Source organism: Brachyistius frenatus, unplaced genomic scaffold, assembly GCF_029030835.1.
Source record: "Brachyistius frenatus isolate BFR_SWC_R1_liver_20210118 unplaced genomic scaffold, ASM2903083v1 Contig_115, whole genome shotgun sequence".
Lineage (NCBI taxonomy): Eukaryota > Metazoa > Chordata > Actinopteri > Embiotocidae > Brachyistius > Brachyistius frenatus.
The window spans coordinates 945635-960902 of record NW_027210714.1 but is presented as its reverse complement, the minus strand read 5'-3'; the positions used below and the strand labels follow the sequence as shown (position 1 = coordinate 960902).

General features: G+C 42.4%; 2 protein-coding genes across 2 annotated transcripts; both read left to right on the top strand.

The window, feature by feature from the left end:
- The first annotated feature begins 426 nt into the window (after nt 1–426).
- Nucleotides 427–4612, top strand: kcng3 (potassium voltage-gated channel, subfamily G, member 3). Its single transcript, XM_069713072.1, has 2 exons — nt 427–1247; nt 2755–4612. Exons 1-2 carry the CDS (start codon nt 622–624, stop codon nt 3398–3400), a joined length of 1272 nt encoding a protein of 423 aa, XP_069569173.1. The 5' UTR covers nt 427–621; the 3' UTR covers nt 3401–4612.
- A 3163-nt stretch (nt 4613–7775) lies between these two features.
- Nucleotides 7776–12265, top strand: cox7a2l (cytochrome c oxidase subunit 7A2 like). The gene is made up of 3 exons (XM_069713050.1): nt 7776–7935; nt 11213–11347; nt 11908–12265. The coding sequence occupies exons 1-3, from the start codon at nt 7864–7866 to the stop codon at nt 12046–12048; spliced, it is 348 nt and encodes a 115-aa protein (XP_069569151.1). The 5' UTR covers nt 7776–7863; the 3' UTR covers nt 12049–12265.
- Nucleotides 12266–15268: the final 3003 nt, after the last annotated feature.

The following is a 15268-nucleotide window of genomic DNA, read 5'->3' as shown; positions in this document are numbered from 1 at the left end:
AGTAAATATTTGATACAACTAACAAATCCAACAAAGAGCAAACCTGTTAAGATCGTTTTGCTCAAGTTTGTTCATGATTTTGTCCATAATAGCCAATGCTTCCTTTTTTTTTTTTTAAGATAAAAGAGTAAACGGTAAAAAAAATAATAATAATAATAATAATAATATTAATAATAATTTTTTTGATTTTTTTTTTTTTTTTAAACTACCTGTGGAAATATTTGTAGTATTTCATAGTTATGGGAACAGGAGATTTAAATGCGCGTGAATTTCTCTATATTGTTCCTTCATGGTTTTTTTTGTTGTTGTTGTTGTTTTTTTTCCCATTTACTGCGTGCGTTCATGCGCGCGCGCATGTGACATCATTGATGGGCTTGGCTCCCCCTGACTGGGGTGGAGAGTCTCCTCCACAGGCTACATAGGGAGAAGGAGAGTGAGAGTGAGGGACACAGGGAATAGTTTCTATCAGACACTGACCTCGGCGCAGGGCCACCTCCATTCAGAGAGAACCACGCCCCGGGGGCAGGGGAGACCGTCAGCTCCCCCCAACTGCCATGACTCCTTTAAAGGAAGGGGCAATGGACTGGGAAGAGGAATTTTAGCAGAGTACAATTTGACAAGATGAAGTTTGGAAAGAGCATCTGCGTGCTCAATGTAGGGGGAACCCGGTACGCCTTCACCCGTGAAGTGATCAGGGATTTCCCTCTTCGGCGCGTCAGCCGCCTGCATGCCTGTGCAACCGAGAAAGAGGTCCTTGAACTGTGCGACGACTACGACCGGGACAGGAATGAGTTTTTCTTCGACCGCCACGCGCAGGCTTTCGTGTTCATTATGTTGTACGTGCGCTCCGGTAAACTCCGATTTGTTCCCGGAGTGTGTGAGCTGTCCTTCTACTCGGAGATGCTCTACTGGGGGCTGGAGAGTGCGCACTTGGACTCCTGCTGTCAGAAACGCCTGGACGACCGGATGTCCGATATCGGACTGGACAGTCTGTCCGAGATGGACATCGGAGTGTCAGAGGATGAGCAGCACAGCTCAGACGAGTCGGTCCAACGGACTCCGCTTACCGGACGCGCTAGATGGATGGAGAAAATGCGCAAGATATTTGAGGAGCCCAACTCTTCCCTTGCAGCGCAGCTTGTGGCTTCAGTGTCCGTGATCTTTGTGATCATTTCTATGATAATGCTGTGTGCCAGCACCCTGCCGGATTGGGATACAGCCAAGAGAAATATTGTGGAGGAGCACAGGTAGGCGACAGTCAAGTGTCTGGTAACTTTAGGGAATAGAAGCCCTCTCCTCATAAAAATGCTGCCGAATAATTGGCGCAATATGTGGGGATTCAGTGAGATGGTGCCCTCAGGTCCGGTGCGTAAAAGTGAGTTCGACAGGCGACATCAAGTCAACGATGCGTTTCCGTCATTACAACCACTCTGTCCATGGATAACCACACTCATACCAGCACCTGTAAGCGTTCAAAGCAGCAGTCAAACTTCATTGTGCACGATACATTAATTGTCCAGAAGGTTGACCACTGAGGCCATGTTCATATTCCAGCTTTTTGAGCTGTCAAACTTAACCATGACAGGATAATACATTATTCTCTTGCCAAAAATCTATACATAGATATTAGAAATTTGTCCTGGTGTTAAGTGAATTGACACCCCTGAAGTCAATATGCTTTCGGCCAAGTTTTAGGCATCACATTAAACACAAGGATCTTCACATGACAATCAGACAAGCTACCAAGAAAGTTAATCAATAATCAATCCATATTATCTACAAAACGTCTATTATCAAGTAGAAAGTCCCTTTTTAATCTTCCTCCTCAGCTGTGCCCTCAGGTCGTCCCCCTCCTATTCACAGTGACCCGAATATCTTTATTGGTTGGTTGGGTTACATTGGATAGTGCACATGAAGGACAAACATGGACAGACACATCAGATTCACAAGATTCAAATGGGTAATGAGGTGAAAGTAGAATGTGTACAAAGAGAGAGTAGATTAATAGAAGCAAACAAAAAGAGAGGAAGCCACTTACAGGAACCATCTTATTAACAAGTCAGCCTTACGACTGTCATTTTAACTTAAGTTTATGGGAGCAAGGTGAAAAACCGCACGTTTCTGCTTTCATGTCCTCTCTGAAGCCTGAACCGGCTACTCTCTATATAAGGCTCGGGTATGTCCACTCAGGCAAGACATACTTCTCAGTTTTGTTTTGAATACAGCGGTTAGGTAATCAACCAAAAGTGCCGTCTATACTAGAGGACAAAGGGATTAGAATTTTGTTTCATGCCAGCAGATGATGCAGTTCTCTCCCCTGCTCCATAATTTGGATCAGTCTAATTGTGCTGATAGTTGCCCTTCAGGCACTGTGGTGTTGGCTTGGCCTCGCTGCTTCCATGTCAAATACAAGTACCACTTCTCTAATTCGGTGCAATTGCTTTTACTGTGCTAATCAATGGCATAATTGTGATGTCATCTGTCTGAGAGGTTTTAGTCCCTCCTTCTGTTCAGTCTCCCATCAGTTTACTGGCACTTTCATCTTCAGTGTGTCTGTCTGCCCGTCTTTGTTTACTTATGTCAGCCCTTAATTGCATCAGATGTGCTCCTTATTTCCCATAATTTACTTCACCCCTGTTTTGTCTTCCTTCTTACCAGCATATGCTGATTGTGAAGCGGCATCTCATATCGTCCATATCTCTCCTCTGCCATTTCCTGTTTACAGTATATTCTCCCCTCCTCTCTTCTCTGTAGGATCGTGGAGGCAGTGTGTATTGGCTGGTTTACAGCAGAGTGCTTTGTGCGCTTTCTGGTTGCCAGAGACAAGTGGGAGTTCCTCCGCCGACCGCTGAACATCATCGATGTCATTGCCATCACCCCCTACTATGTCACCATGGCGATGGCCCGGGCAGGGATGCCGGGTGCTGGGCTGGGGGTTGCTGGGGTGATACTGCGGGTGCTGAGGATGATGCGAGTGTTCTGGCTAATGAAGCTGGCCCGACACTTCCTGGGCCTGCAGACCCTGGGGCTGACGCTCACGCGCTGCTATCGGGAGATGGTCATGCTGATGGTGTTTGTCTGCGTCGCCATGGCGATATACAGCGCACTGGCCCAGCTACTGGAATACGGCTTGGACTTGGGCACGCAGAACCCGGATTACGCCAGCATCCCGGCCGCTGCCTGGTGGGTCATAATCTCCATGACAACAGTGGGGTACGGGGATGTGTACCCAGTGACAGTCGGTGGACGGGTGCTCGGGGGAATGTGCGTCGTGAGTGGCATTGTCCTCCTCGCGCTGCCCATCACATTCATCTACCACAGTTTTGTTCAGTGCTACCATGAACTCAAACTCCGTTCGGCCAGGTATGCACGCAACCTGTCGTTGGAGTTGCTGCGATGAACAATGCATTTACACCAAAACTTCTACGGCCCTGGCCCCCCACCCCCATCTGAAAGAAACTCATCACACCAGTAGACCTGCCGATCCCATTGAGAAACAACAACGCAAAACGGCCCCGTTTCCTCCCTGAGCAGCGCCTGATTTTATTGACACGGTCGAGATGCTGTCTGTCGCGTGGACGCTTTCCAATGACTGTCTTCAACCAGAACACCGTCTCCTGAACAACACTGTTTGAACAGAATAATAGGAATAGACAAATCATTATTTATTTATCACACACACGTGCACTCAATCCAGTTTTGACAGTGGCTGCTGTTTACACTGTATTCCCGTGGGTTACACACTGACCGGAGATGGCTGCATCAAGCGCAATGTGTGTCTTTGTGTTTGTTTGTCTGGCCATTAGCCTGTCACTTTGTCTAGGCTTTGCACCCAGATGGTACAAGTTACACAAGATTGATGTGTGACCTAGATGCATTCTGTTCGACCGGTGAAATAAGAGAAAAAAGGGGAGTAAGCAAGGGACCGCAAAGTGGGGATGGAGGAAGGGTACAGAGGGTTTAAGTGAGTAGGAGGAGCTTAAACCACAGATAATGAAATATGGAGACAGGTCAGAGAGGACTACAAGGTAGCAGACAATAAAAAGGAGAGAGATATGACAGGGCAGATGGAGTGTGAAATTGAGGATAAAAAGATTATTGACCAAAAATGACAGACCGTGAAGCCCTGTCTGAGTACAAAGAGTGAATAGATGGAGCGTGCAGCGCTTCTCCATTTGTCAGTGAATGCAAGGCATTTTGTATTTCTGTGTCTCCAAGGCAACCGCATCCTCCAACATGCCAATCATTTTGGTTGATTTGTGTGCACCAATAGGCTACATCCACGCATACCTTTTGACTGGCACGCAGCATTTCTTTCCTACGAATACTGGGAATATGACATCACAGTTGAAACTACTTTAAAAAAGAAAAAGTGTTGAAAAAACCCAAAAAAGAGCAGTCGGGGCTGTCACAGATGATGGTTCTGACATTCATGATTCAGACATTTCTGCACAGGCCAAGTTTTGCCAAGATGGTATGATTTGTTGAGGAGACATGATCCAAACAAACAAGTCAACACCTCTCCCACACAACAGGCTTTCTCTGCATCTCCTCTCTTCTTCCTCCTGTTGTAATCAACCATCCTCTTTTTACGCACAAATGCACACACACACACACACACACACACACACACATCGAAGATGCTGCGTTTCTGTTGCAAAGGAAATTAAAACAATTAATGCATTTGTTCATTATCTGTCTGTCCTTATGTCTACACACTGCGTGTAATTTCCCCATAATCTCCGCTGGATGAGTTGTATGTATTGTAGACGTCTCAATATCCTTGTTGTTGTTATTGATGTGCTTTTTAAGTAGTTTAACTGTCGCTGCCATTTTACAGTACATGAATCATGTAGCATAGTTAATAGCTCAGTGAATTTTTTTGTAATCCAGGCCTGATTGAAACCATCAATCAAAACTTTTTCCATCAGCACACTATGGACTTGTAATTATTGTGATCAATGTGAGCTTTTTATAATAAAATTACTCTGTGCAAAATGTCTGTGAAGATCTAATAGCCCATTACAAATCAAATAGTGGCATAAAAATGGGTCAGATTTATGTGTCGTGATCTCAGAATTATCGGACTCCATCGTCTGCTTTCAGTGTTTGAATATTTTTCTTCAAGATTTTTACATCCCTTACTTGTAATTAAAAATATCCCTCTTAATTAACTACTGTAAATTACCTATGCTAATTAATGTCAGACTGAATCGCCTCAAGATGTGATAACTGGCATTTCTGGCAGATGGAGCTCGATAATTTAAAAGTCTTGATGTGATGACACACGATCTAAACCTTTTGGGTCATGTCTCCCGAAGGCTTTGGAACATGACATTTGATGTGAGGAACACCTGAGCCCGTTGGCAAGGGCAGTCAGTGCACTTATCAGATTTACACAAGGGTGAGCGTTGCACCACAGTCTAGTTCACTAAGTACTGCTATAAGGGTAAATCGAAACTGCTGCTTCACTGATCCAAAGGGTTCAAACCTGTTACACATCTGTCAGTGGAGCCTTGATGGCTGTTTGCTCTCACTCAGCTCTTTGTGCACCTGAGGCAAATAACAATTCATTTATGGCCAACAAAGTAAAGGGAAAACTAAAATAAGTATTTTCCCTACTAAATCAAGGCTTCAGAGGTTCTTAGATTCTTTAAAAAAATATATATATATTACTGGAGAGATCAAAACCAGTTTTCTTCAAGTCATTCTCTCATTTGGTGTTTTGATAACTGCACCATATGAATGTTCATTTTTCCACCCTTTCTTTATGTCTGAATGTCTTGTTGTAAACCAAGTAAGAAAACAAGTACATTGAGATACTATTGAGATGAAGCTGCTCTTTTAAATGCTAATGTGAACATGCAGAGAGGTTCACAGGGACAGATCTGATATGCTGATGTGAAGTAGGTACTTGGCATGATAATAATGTCAGTTAAGCATCTTGAATTAACAGTTGCTGAGGAGGGCTGATGGGAATGACAGTTTTGTTATGGCTCACGAGAAGAAGCAGTACACAAAACGCTCGACACTGAGGTGCTAAGTATTCAAAAAACAGCATGGTTCAGAAGAAGTAAGGCAAGCCGACAAAAACATTGGATTTAAATACAAAAAGGAAACGAACAGGTAGATGGAGCTCAGGTACACACCATTTTGCACGTGCAAATCACCGTTCATTCCAACAACAACTGGGAGGTGAACAGGCCGAACCTTATATACACTATTACCTGATGGAAAAACAAAGCAAGGGTACAAGGTATTAAAAGGTGGAAGATTCGAAAATAAAACAGGAAGAGATAAGAGTCCAAAACTGCGACGGGTCATGAATCAAAGCTCTCAGCAAATTATCATTTTGACCCAATAATGATGATGCCAGACAAACAAACAAAAAATACAGACCACAAAAGTTATTATATCAAGTATCAAAAAGGTAAAAGTGAAATGTTAATTTGAAAAGAAAATGTAGTAACATTAGTTGTCAGATAAATGCAGCGGATTACGAAATGCAACATTTCACTCTGAATTGCATTGTCATTCTTGCATTACGAAAAACACTCAGACAACATAAATATTCCTTTTGGAGTTACATATTTTAGGCTAAAGATGACCGATTGCTCGTTTTATGCGTAGCTGGATGAACTTACTTGACCACCGCTGGTGTCATCAATAAGAAATTCTTCCACCAACGACGCGGCAGGTGCTTTCTTGGTGTGAGAGGATGGCCTGTAAATTGACAACAGCAGTTGATGAAGTTAATTAAAGGAGAAGCAATCTGTTCAACCCTTCCCTCCAGCAACAAGCCGATTGGTAGAAGCAGAGCGCTTCTACCAATCGGCTTGTTGCTCCCTCACTGTGAGCTAAACACTCTACAAAAATCAAGACTGTTTGCTGTCCTGGCTCCTAAATGGTGGAATGAGCTCCCCACCGACATCAGGACAGCAGAAAGTCTGTACATCTTCCGCCGCAAACTAAAAACACACCTCTTCAGACTTTACCTTGAACAGTAGCACTTAAAATGGCACTTACTTATAGCGCTTAGAAGTTTGGCTTTCTTGAAGAAAATTGTACTTTCTTGATTGTTGTTGTTCTGAATTTGTACCCTCATGGTTGAAATGCACTTATTGTAATCTAACAGCTCAAGTCAGGAGATTGCAAAAAAAAATATAAATTCCAAATAGGCCGCATTCAGGGCGTTAATGTCAAAACAATGCTATCTAGTTAATTATTGCCACAGAATGAAAATTACTATACCCCCTATGATCCCAGACTTTATTTTTTTTTTAAACAAAAAACGATTTTAAGACCATGCCAGTATACAAATAAAACATAGGTATTGATATGAATTAACTGTGTGTTCGATGCACCTCTGACCACCTCCAGAGATGAATCCAGAAAGTTGGACAATGGAGGAGCAGGAAAATAACTCAAACAGCTGTTTAACCAATAAGGGTCCAACCCTTTGACTCAGCATGTGTGTTTACAGAAATAACCGAAAAAAACAAATTATTTGCATAGTGTGCACTTTTACTTTTGATACTTTGAGTAGGCCTACATTTTGTTGATAATACTTAAATACTTTTACTTGAATGCAGGACTTTATCTTGTAGTGGAGTATTTTTTTATTTTTATTTATTTTTTTTACAGTCGGGTTTCAGTACTTTCACTAATGTAAAGAACCTGAATACTTCTTCCACCGACGCCTTCCCCCACTCGAATATTAAACAGGCAGTTTTGAGCCAGCTTGACTGCCACGTCACTTTCCCTCGACGGGTCGCTGTGCGGGAAGTCCCTTACCGGCTGATTTTGTTGTGGTTAGCACCCTTCGCTGTCCTTCAGCGGGAAGAAGAAGAAGAAGAAAATAAAATGTACTACAAGTTCAGCGGTTTGACCCAGAAACTGACGGGGTCCGCTCCCGCGGCCGCCTACAGCCCCCAGGTGAGACCGGGTGTCGGTGAGAAACCGAGTCGGTAACCGTCGGGCGTGACCTTTTGATTTCGTCGAGTTGGGCTCCGTTAGCCTCCGAACCGGGTCGAAGAGATTTAAAGAGCGAAGTTAATCCTCAATCCTGCAACCTTGACGGGTTGGTTATGTTCAAAGATAACGACGAGCCTACTGGCGGTTAAACATTAGTTTAATTCATTTTGAATTAAGTTATTTCATTTCAACGAAGCCTCGTGACGTAATTTATCTTTTTTTTTATGAAGTAATCTGTTTTTTTTTAATTATTATTATTATTTTTACCCAATGCAATTCCCCTTTTCCATCACATAACTTTTTTTTTAATTTTTTTTTATTATGAAATGCTATTTCTGATCTGCGGATCTGGCCTTGCTGTGATTTTTTTTTTTTTTTTTTACAGACAATTTCAAAATTCAGTGGCCTCCCAGAGCCAGATTTGACCTTTATCTGTTTATTTGACCTCTGTGATCGTGGTTTAAACAACTTTGAAGCTCCCTTGTATCTCGGTTTCAAAGTCACTTGAACAACACGTAGTCGGTAAGAAGAGAAATCATCTTCGATGTCCGGAAAAAAAGTGAAAAACAAACAAGTTGGTATATGAGATCGTTACAACAGTGAATCCTAATACTGATTTACAGCTGACCTGTCCTGACGGCAAACCAGAAAAATGTCACTATAGCTACCACTAAGGTGTCGCGACACATTCGTTAGTTAGATCACGCTTTAGTTGTAAAGGAAGTCTCACTGAGATCAGATTTTTCTTCTCAATATATATATATATATATAAATAGTCATATCTGAGAGCAAATTCAATACTTACAACATTACAAATTGAAAGTTCAGTGACACAAAGCAGTATGAGAGGTGTCGGATCCCATCAGCTGATAATCAAACAACAGCAGCAGGCGGTGGAGATAATGTGATAAACTTTGATTTCATCTTTTTACTGTTTAATAGTAAATACACTGCGGTATATTATATCATACAGCCACAAGTGAAATAATTGTTTGTCTGTGTTGTTTACAATGCTTTTGGTACACCCTGTAATCACACACTAACTTCATTTTAACGTTTGTGCAGTTGGATTTTATTGCATTATACTCATTTGTGCTCTTTTGTCCAGCCGGATTATATTAGGAACAGAAACACTTCTTTTATGCGGTATAATACAAGACAGTTCAGCAGCTCCTTGAACTACTTCCTCCAAAAATAACATTACAGTTAAACTAACATCCCTCGAAACTTCAATAGAAACTGAACTTTACTCCAATTAACTCAATTTCAATATTGCAAAATATTCACATGATGAGATTTTTGAGAAATAATCATCATGCAGAATTTAAAAGCAAGAAAAGACAACAATTATGCCGTAGCACAATATTACAGTGTCCAATATGTAAGACAATACCTAGTGTCATATCGCAAAATAAACTCTTTCAGTGATGAATTAGAAAGCTGCAGAATGGCAATTCTCCTCTCCTTAAAATAAACCTCCATTTTGTTTTTCTGGCTCATGCGTGGTCCCAAATTTTGGGCTAATGTGCTGCACACGAACCCTCACTAACTTGGGCAGATGATGAAATTTACGTCACATCAGTCACAAGAAGCGTTAACAAGACATCTTGCCTTTATCGGAAACTGTTTGCACAGTTTCTTTTTGCAGCTCCATTTGTAATACCATGGCAACCGCAGCTTTTTCCACTGGGTTAATTATCACCTTGAAAGCTGGTCCTCTGACCTCAGCTCCATCTGTCCTTTCGGTCTCACCTCTACCATCACGCTCTCGGCAGATCGATAGAGACAGGTCGATTAGAAAGTGTGGGATTATGTCAAAAAAAAAAAAATAAATACAGAATGACAGACAACGACACTGACACTAATGAGTCACATCTTCAGGCAATGTCGCGTTTCCAGTTTACCTAACCTGCATGTGATCGGGTGAGGGTTAGGGAAGTCCTTCCACCAGACGCTCGAAGGCAGCATTTTTCTTCCTTTTCCTTTTGCTTTTTGCTTATTATTCTTCAGCGTCCTCTGTAAAAAAAAGTCACACAATCTACAGGAAATACAAACAGGAATCATCTTCATATTTCTGGTATAATCCACAGATGTGATTTCCTGCTGTGAAAACTTTTCGTAAAAGCCCCTCTTAAATGACAAGTAAAAAATAATCTGCTTTCGGTGGCTCCGCATTTTCATGTCAGAATTAATTTCCCCGCTCCCACACCGTCTGCCTCCACGCGCTCTAACGAGGTAAGAGGTCTCCCAATAACTTCCAAAACCAAAGTGGGTGAGAAGCTTCCTCCAAGTGACAGGATACTAATGAAGACTTTATCGACACCACGGTGTGCTTCAGGTTATCTGCAGATTACATACTTAACAAATATAACGACATCATAGTCTGGAGTTTCTTTGTAGGAGGTGTGTAAACTTCAGAGGAGGAGCTCAACAAAATATCATCATTCAAAGCTACAACATTGAACTGCTGTACATAAAACATAAATCTAGATGCTGTTGAACAGCCACTTGCGGTTCTCTTTAATAATCTAAACAGGCACTTCAACATTTCAAGCGGAGCCATAGCTTGAAAACAAAATCCAATCAAGCAATCACTTGTGTTTATTCAGCAGCCGGTAGCTCAGTCGAGCGCTTATCCACTTTGATCGTTCTTAATGTACAGAAAATCAATTTGAGATGATGACTTTTAAGAGCTTTTTAAAAATTGTTATTATTGTCAAAAAATTCCAGTACATTAATGCAAATCTCGTCATCCAATCACTCAAAATTTGGACACAATTCAGAAAACATTTTGACCACGTCAGCTTTGCCTAGCTCACGTTCATATATTTTCTTCTACATTAGACACTGCTCAAATTTAAAATCCATTATACCGATGCCAAAATAGTACAAATGTTTTCCAACCATAAATACGCTCGAACAGATGCAAGGACTCGTTTACTTTCACAACACTTCTTTGACAAGGTGCCTTATCATTTTCAAATTGAAGCATATTTCACCCAATACATTTTTAGATTGAATGGAAGAGGCGCTGAACTGCATGAAACTGGGTAAAATACGAATAAATGCTCTTTGCTCACCGAGATTCTTCACTGCGATATAACTTAAAAACATGAAAAGGTCAGAAGAACAACGTATAGTTCTTACAGAAACTCCAGTAATGTTGTAATTTAATTTCTTGCACGTGTATGTTTCGGACAAAGAATCCAATTGTGCATTGTTCTTGGTTTTCCTTCAGGGGCTGAAGCCAGGTTTGCCAGCAGAGTCCCCAACCATGATCTTTGCTACACCCACCAAGTTGGTGTCGGAAGGCGTGGGCACGGTGGAGTACATGGGAGCAAACCGGGTTCCTGACCTCCAGAAGTTATTCCAGGTAACTGAAAAAAGGCACCAGTCTAATACCAAGAAGCTAATTTTCTCATAATCTTCTCCGCGAGTCACATCTTCTTAATTTACTCAAAGTTCATGATGTGCCAGCTTTATCAGTCAAAGTGGTAAAGATTTCTTCGCATTAGGTGATGACTGATATTTAGTTCACTCTCTGTTCACTCTCCGTTCACCTTCTGCCACCCACCAACCCTCATTAATCAGCACTCAATAAACAGGAACAGAAAAAATAAAAGAGGCTGAGGTTGGGCAGAACGATCACTCAAGTAAAAGGGCAGTCGCAGTATCTTGTAGATGTTCATGTGGAAGGAAACATGGTTTTGTTTCAACACTGAAACACAAAGAAATATTTAAAATGAATGCACACTTGTTGATCATCCTTGCCGTGTTGGTTGGTTGTATCGCGCAACTGTCAAGAAAATTAGTAGCTAGTTGCGATTATTAGTTATGAGGGTGTAAGTAGTCAGCCACAACATCATCAATTTATGTCCCTTAATTTCCTCCTTTCTTTCCTCTTTCTCCCACCATCCTCCGCCTCCTCTCAAGACGGCGGACGGTGTCCCCATCCATTTGAAGCGCGGGGTCCCAGACAGGCTCCTGTACCGCACCACCATGGCTCTCACCATAGGAGGCGTCGTCTACTGTCTGGTGGCTCTCTACATCGCGGCCCAGCCCAACAAAAAGTGACCTACACAAACCGGGGGAATCTCACTGTTACACCTCCGGCATGTCGCTCCTGTAATCTACCCTCCGTTCACCGTCTCCGTCTGCCCTCGCTATGCCACCTCTTGGGACTCTTTTCACATGAGAAATTATTACTATCAGGATATCAAACCAATGATAACACTTCTAATGTCTGTCACCTTCGAAAAAGATGTCTAAGTTAATAAATTTTAAAAGAAAAGGCTCGACTTCAGGCGTCTTTCCTTCCTGCATCGTGTCACTTGTTGAAGAGGCGTCATTACTGCCGACCAACCAGCAGAAGCACGGACATCATACGTGAGAGTAGAGGGGTTTGTCATCTCTGGAGGCAGAGAGTGCTGTAAAGATCGGATTTTTATTTTTTTATCACAGCTTTCAACGGGCTTGCGGCGGTGCCGTGATGTGTGCGCGAGGTAGAGAGAGAGATAGAGAGAGCATGCATGATGGAGACACCCCGTCTGGAACATAGCTGCTGCTCACTTGGCTTCAGTACTGTCTCATACAGTATTTATATGTGTGGGCCCTGGTGTGATGTCAGATGCTCTTCACCACCTCATCTGACGGTCAGCTCGGTCTCTCTGCCTCTCCTTCTCTTGTTGTGTGTTGTATATTTCTTTTCAAATTTAATTTGTATTCATGTTTTGAAGCGAGAGTACATTCATACGGATGACATGCACACTTGAATGGGGACAGAGTCTTCCAGTGACTTGCCATCTGTTATATCGGGCGCATTTACAGCGGGTGGAAGAAGTGAAATGAAAACTGCATTTTCTAAATTTGTCCCCGTGTTAATTGACATGCCTCTTTTTACATGCTAAATATGCTTATGAAGCTCATTATTGTGATTTAATTATTATAAAAAGGTAGCGGAGGAAAAACATATGAAGTAGCAGAAAATGTGAATGCATAAAGTACCTCTAAAATGTATGAGTAAAATATATTAGGGTACTGTTGCTTGATTACACAGTCAGCCAATCAACGTGGCAGCAGTGCAGATACAGATCAGGCACTTCACAGCAAATATCAGAAAGGGGAAAATGTCTTTGACCGCAGCATGATCATTGGTGTCAGACTGATTTGCCTGGTTCACGACACCATGGTAGGAGCCGACTGAAAGGTTACATCAACTCACACTCTGTAACCACTCTTTGTAGCTGCGATGAGCAGAGAAGCAGCCCAAAGATGCACCACATGTCGAACAGCAGAAGATCAAGCCGGGTTCCGCTCCTGTCAGCCAAGAAGAGAAATGTGAGGCTGCAGTGTGCACCGGACAGCTGAAGACCGAGGAAAAACGTCTGATGGATCTCGATTTCTGCTGAGGAACCCAGATGGTAGACTCACAATTTGTCATGAACAGCATGAATCCGTGGACCCAAACTGCCTCGTGTCAACAGTCCAGGCTGGAGATGGTGTGGGGAACGTTTTCTTGGCACAATTTGGGCCCTTTATACTAGCCGAGCCCGTCTGAGTATTAGTGGGGACCGTGTGCATCCTTTCGTGGCAAAAAAATACACCATCTTCTAATGGCAACATGATGTACCATGCCGCAAAGCTATGTCTTAAACTGGTTTTATGAACATGACGGTGACGATGTCCTCTCCAGTCGACGGATCTGAATTCAGTACAAGCCCCAAAAATAAGGAAAACAGACCGTCCTTTTTGTTTTACCTCACTGCTCCCAGCTTTCATTTTGTCCTTGAGATCCCCTTTGTCTAAATTTTAATTTCCTACAAATGTCTGAGGATTTTTGTTTTAGCAAGATTATATGTATTGGAAAGGTGTTTAAAAAATGCCGAGCCATTATCATCAGCCACAATGCAATAAGATGTTAGACCTTGATGTGCCCAGTCCTTGTTGTACTGATTGCACAGTGATGACGTGGGCTCGTTTTGAAGCCTCCAGTCTGGCATTTTACCCGTCGCCATCCAGATTTTTTTGGAGCCAGAAGTGACCATATTTGGAAGAGTTGGAGAGGAGCGAGGGTTGGACCTGATTGAGAGGACACTACACCTGCCGACCTATACGGGGAACCTGACTGCATCCTGGGCATGTCAATCAAACCTGACACGCTCCCTCACATGCCTTTCTTTGAGGCCTAATGTCTCATTATTTATGGAAATATTTTCAGAAGGGTCACCAGAGTACTGGTCAAGAAGGAGGGAATTCACCTAATGACACCATCACGACTTTCAGGTAATATTTTCTTTGGAGTCAGCCCCTAGTGGCCCTCGGTGGTATTGCACTTTACAGCACAGGCTTCATTTTTCAGACCCGGAGACCGCGTCCATTTATGTGGTCTGAGCAAAATTTCATGGAAACCCATCCAAGGGTTGTTGAAATATTTAGGTGTGAGGAACCATCAAGTCAGCCACCCTGCGCTGTCATCACTAAAACAGTTTTAGCTGCAGTAGTATATATGGTTTTGATTTGAGGAATCGAGGAATCCTTCAGCGTCCCCTTCATGCTAACCTTCTGTCTGCCCCATCCCTCCGACGTCACAACAGCCCACTTGAATTTCCCTCAGTAACAATGGACCCTTTTGTCGTTGCTCTTTGAGCAGGCGGGAGAGACATGAAAGCACCGCAATAACATGTTTACGACTCGGCAACACAGCTCGCCCAACTGTTAATGAAGCGCACGCTGGAGGGAGTGTGAAGACAAGAAACTGGGGCAAAAGGAGAGACAAAACACAGGAAGCAGGTGGGATGTGAGAAGGGGGAGGAGGAGTGTGACAAGGAGGCTGTTACATGGAGATTGGGTGCAACATTTCAGGAGAAAATTAGAAATATTATTTTTTTTCTTTACAGAAAGGAATCCCTTCTCAAAGGAAGGTATTAACATCTCGTATTATGAGGAACCTCCATCCTGTCAAACCACCTTCTCCCGTGTAAAAATTCTGGATTGATTAGGAGGACTCGTTAATCCAAACTAAATATACAAATTTGGGAGATGTAAATTCGAAATAGAATACAGAAAAATGTATCTGAAATAGGGCAAATCATTTCTTCTGTAAATGCATAAGCAAAAAGATGATTTGGAGATAAACTTATGACATTGATTTTTATGTGCAGCTATTGTTCTGTCTCTCCAAATTGCTATGGTTCTTTTTCCTTTCTCTCTTTTGTCTAGTAAATACGCCTTTTGCTTTCCTCCTCTTGCCTTTTTTCCTCTTGTATTAATGTCTGGGTGGGATGTTTTTCGGCCC

Excerpts from the sequence above, each read along its gene's own strand:
- kcng3 (XM_069713072.1), top strand. The coding sequence starts at position 622 with ATGAAGTTTGGAAAGAGCATCTGCGTGCTCAATGTAGGGGGAACCCGG. Across the intron at positions 1,248-2,754 it reads AATATTGTGGAGGAGCACAG|GATCGTGGAGGCAGTGTGTA; the intron begins GTAGGCGACAGT and ends TCTTCTCTGTAG.
- cox7a2l (XM_069713050.1), top strand. The coding sequence starts at position 7,864 with ATGTACTACAAGTTCAGCGGTTTGACCCAGAAACTGACGGGGTCCGCT. Across the intron at positions 7,936-11,212 it reads CGGCCGCCTACAGCCCCCAG|GGGCTGAAGCCAGGTTTGCC; the intron begins GTGAGACCGGGT and ends GTTTTCCTTCAG. Across the intron at positions 11,348-11,907 it reads ACCTCCAGAAGTTATTCCAG|ACGGCGGACGGTGTCCCCAT; the intron begins GTAACTGAAAAA and ends CCTCCTCTCAAG.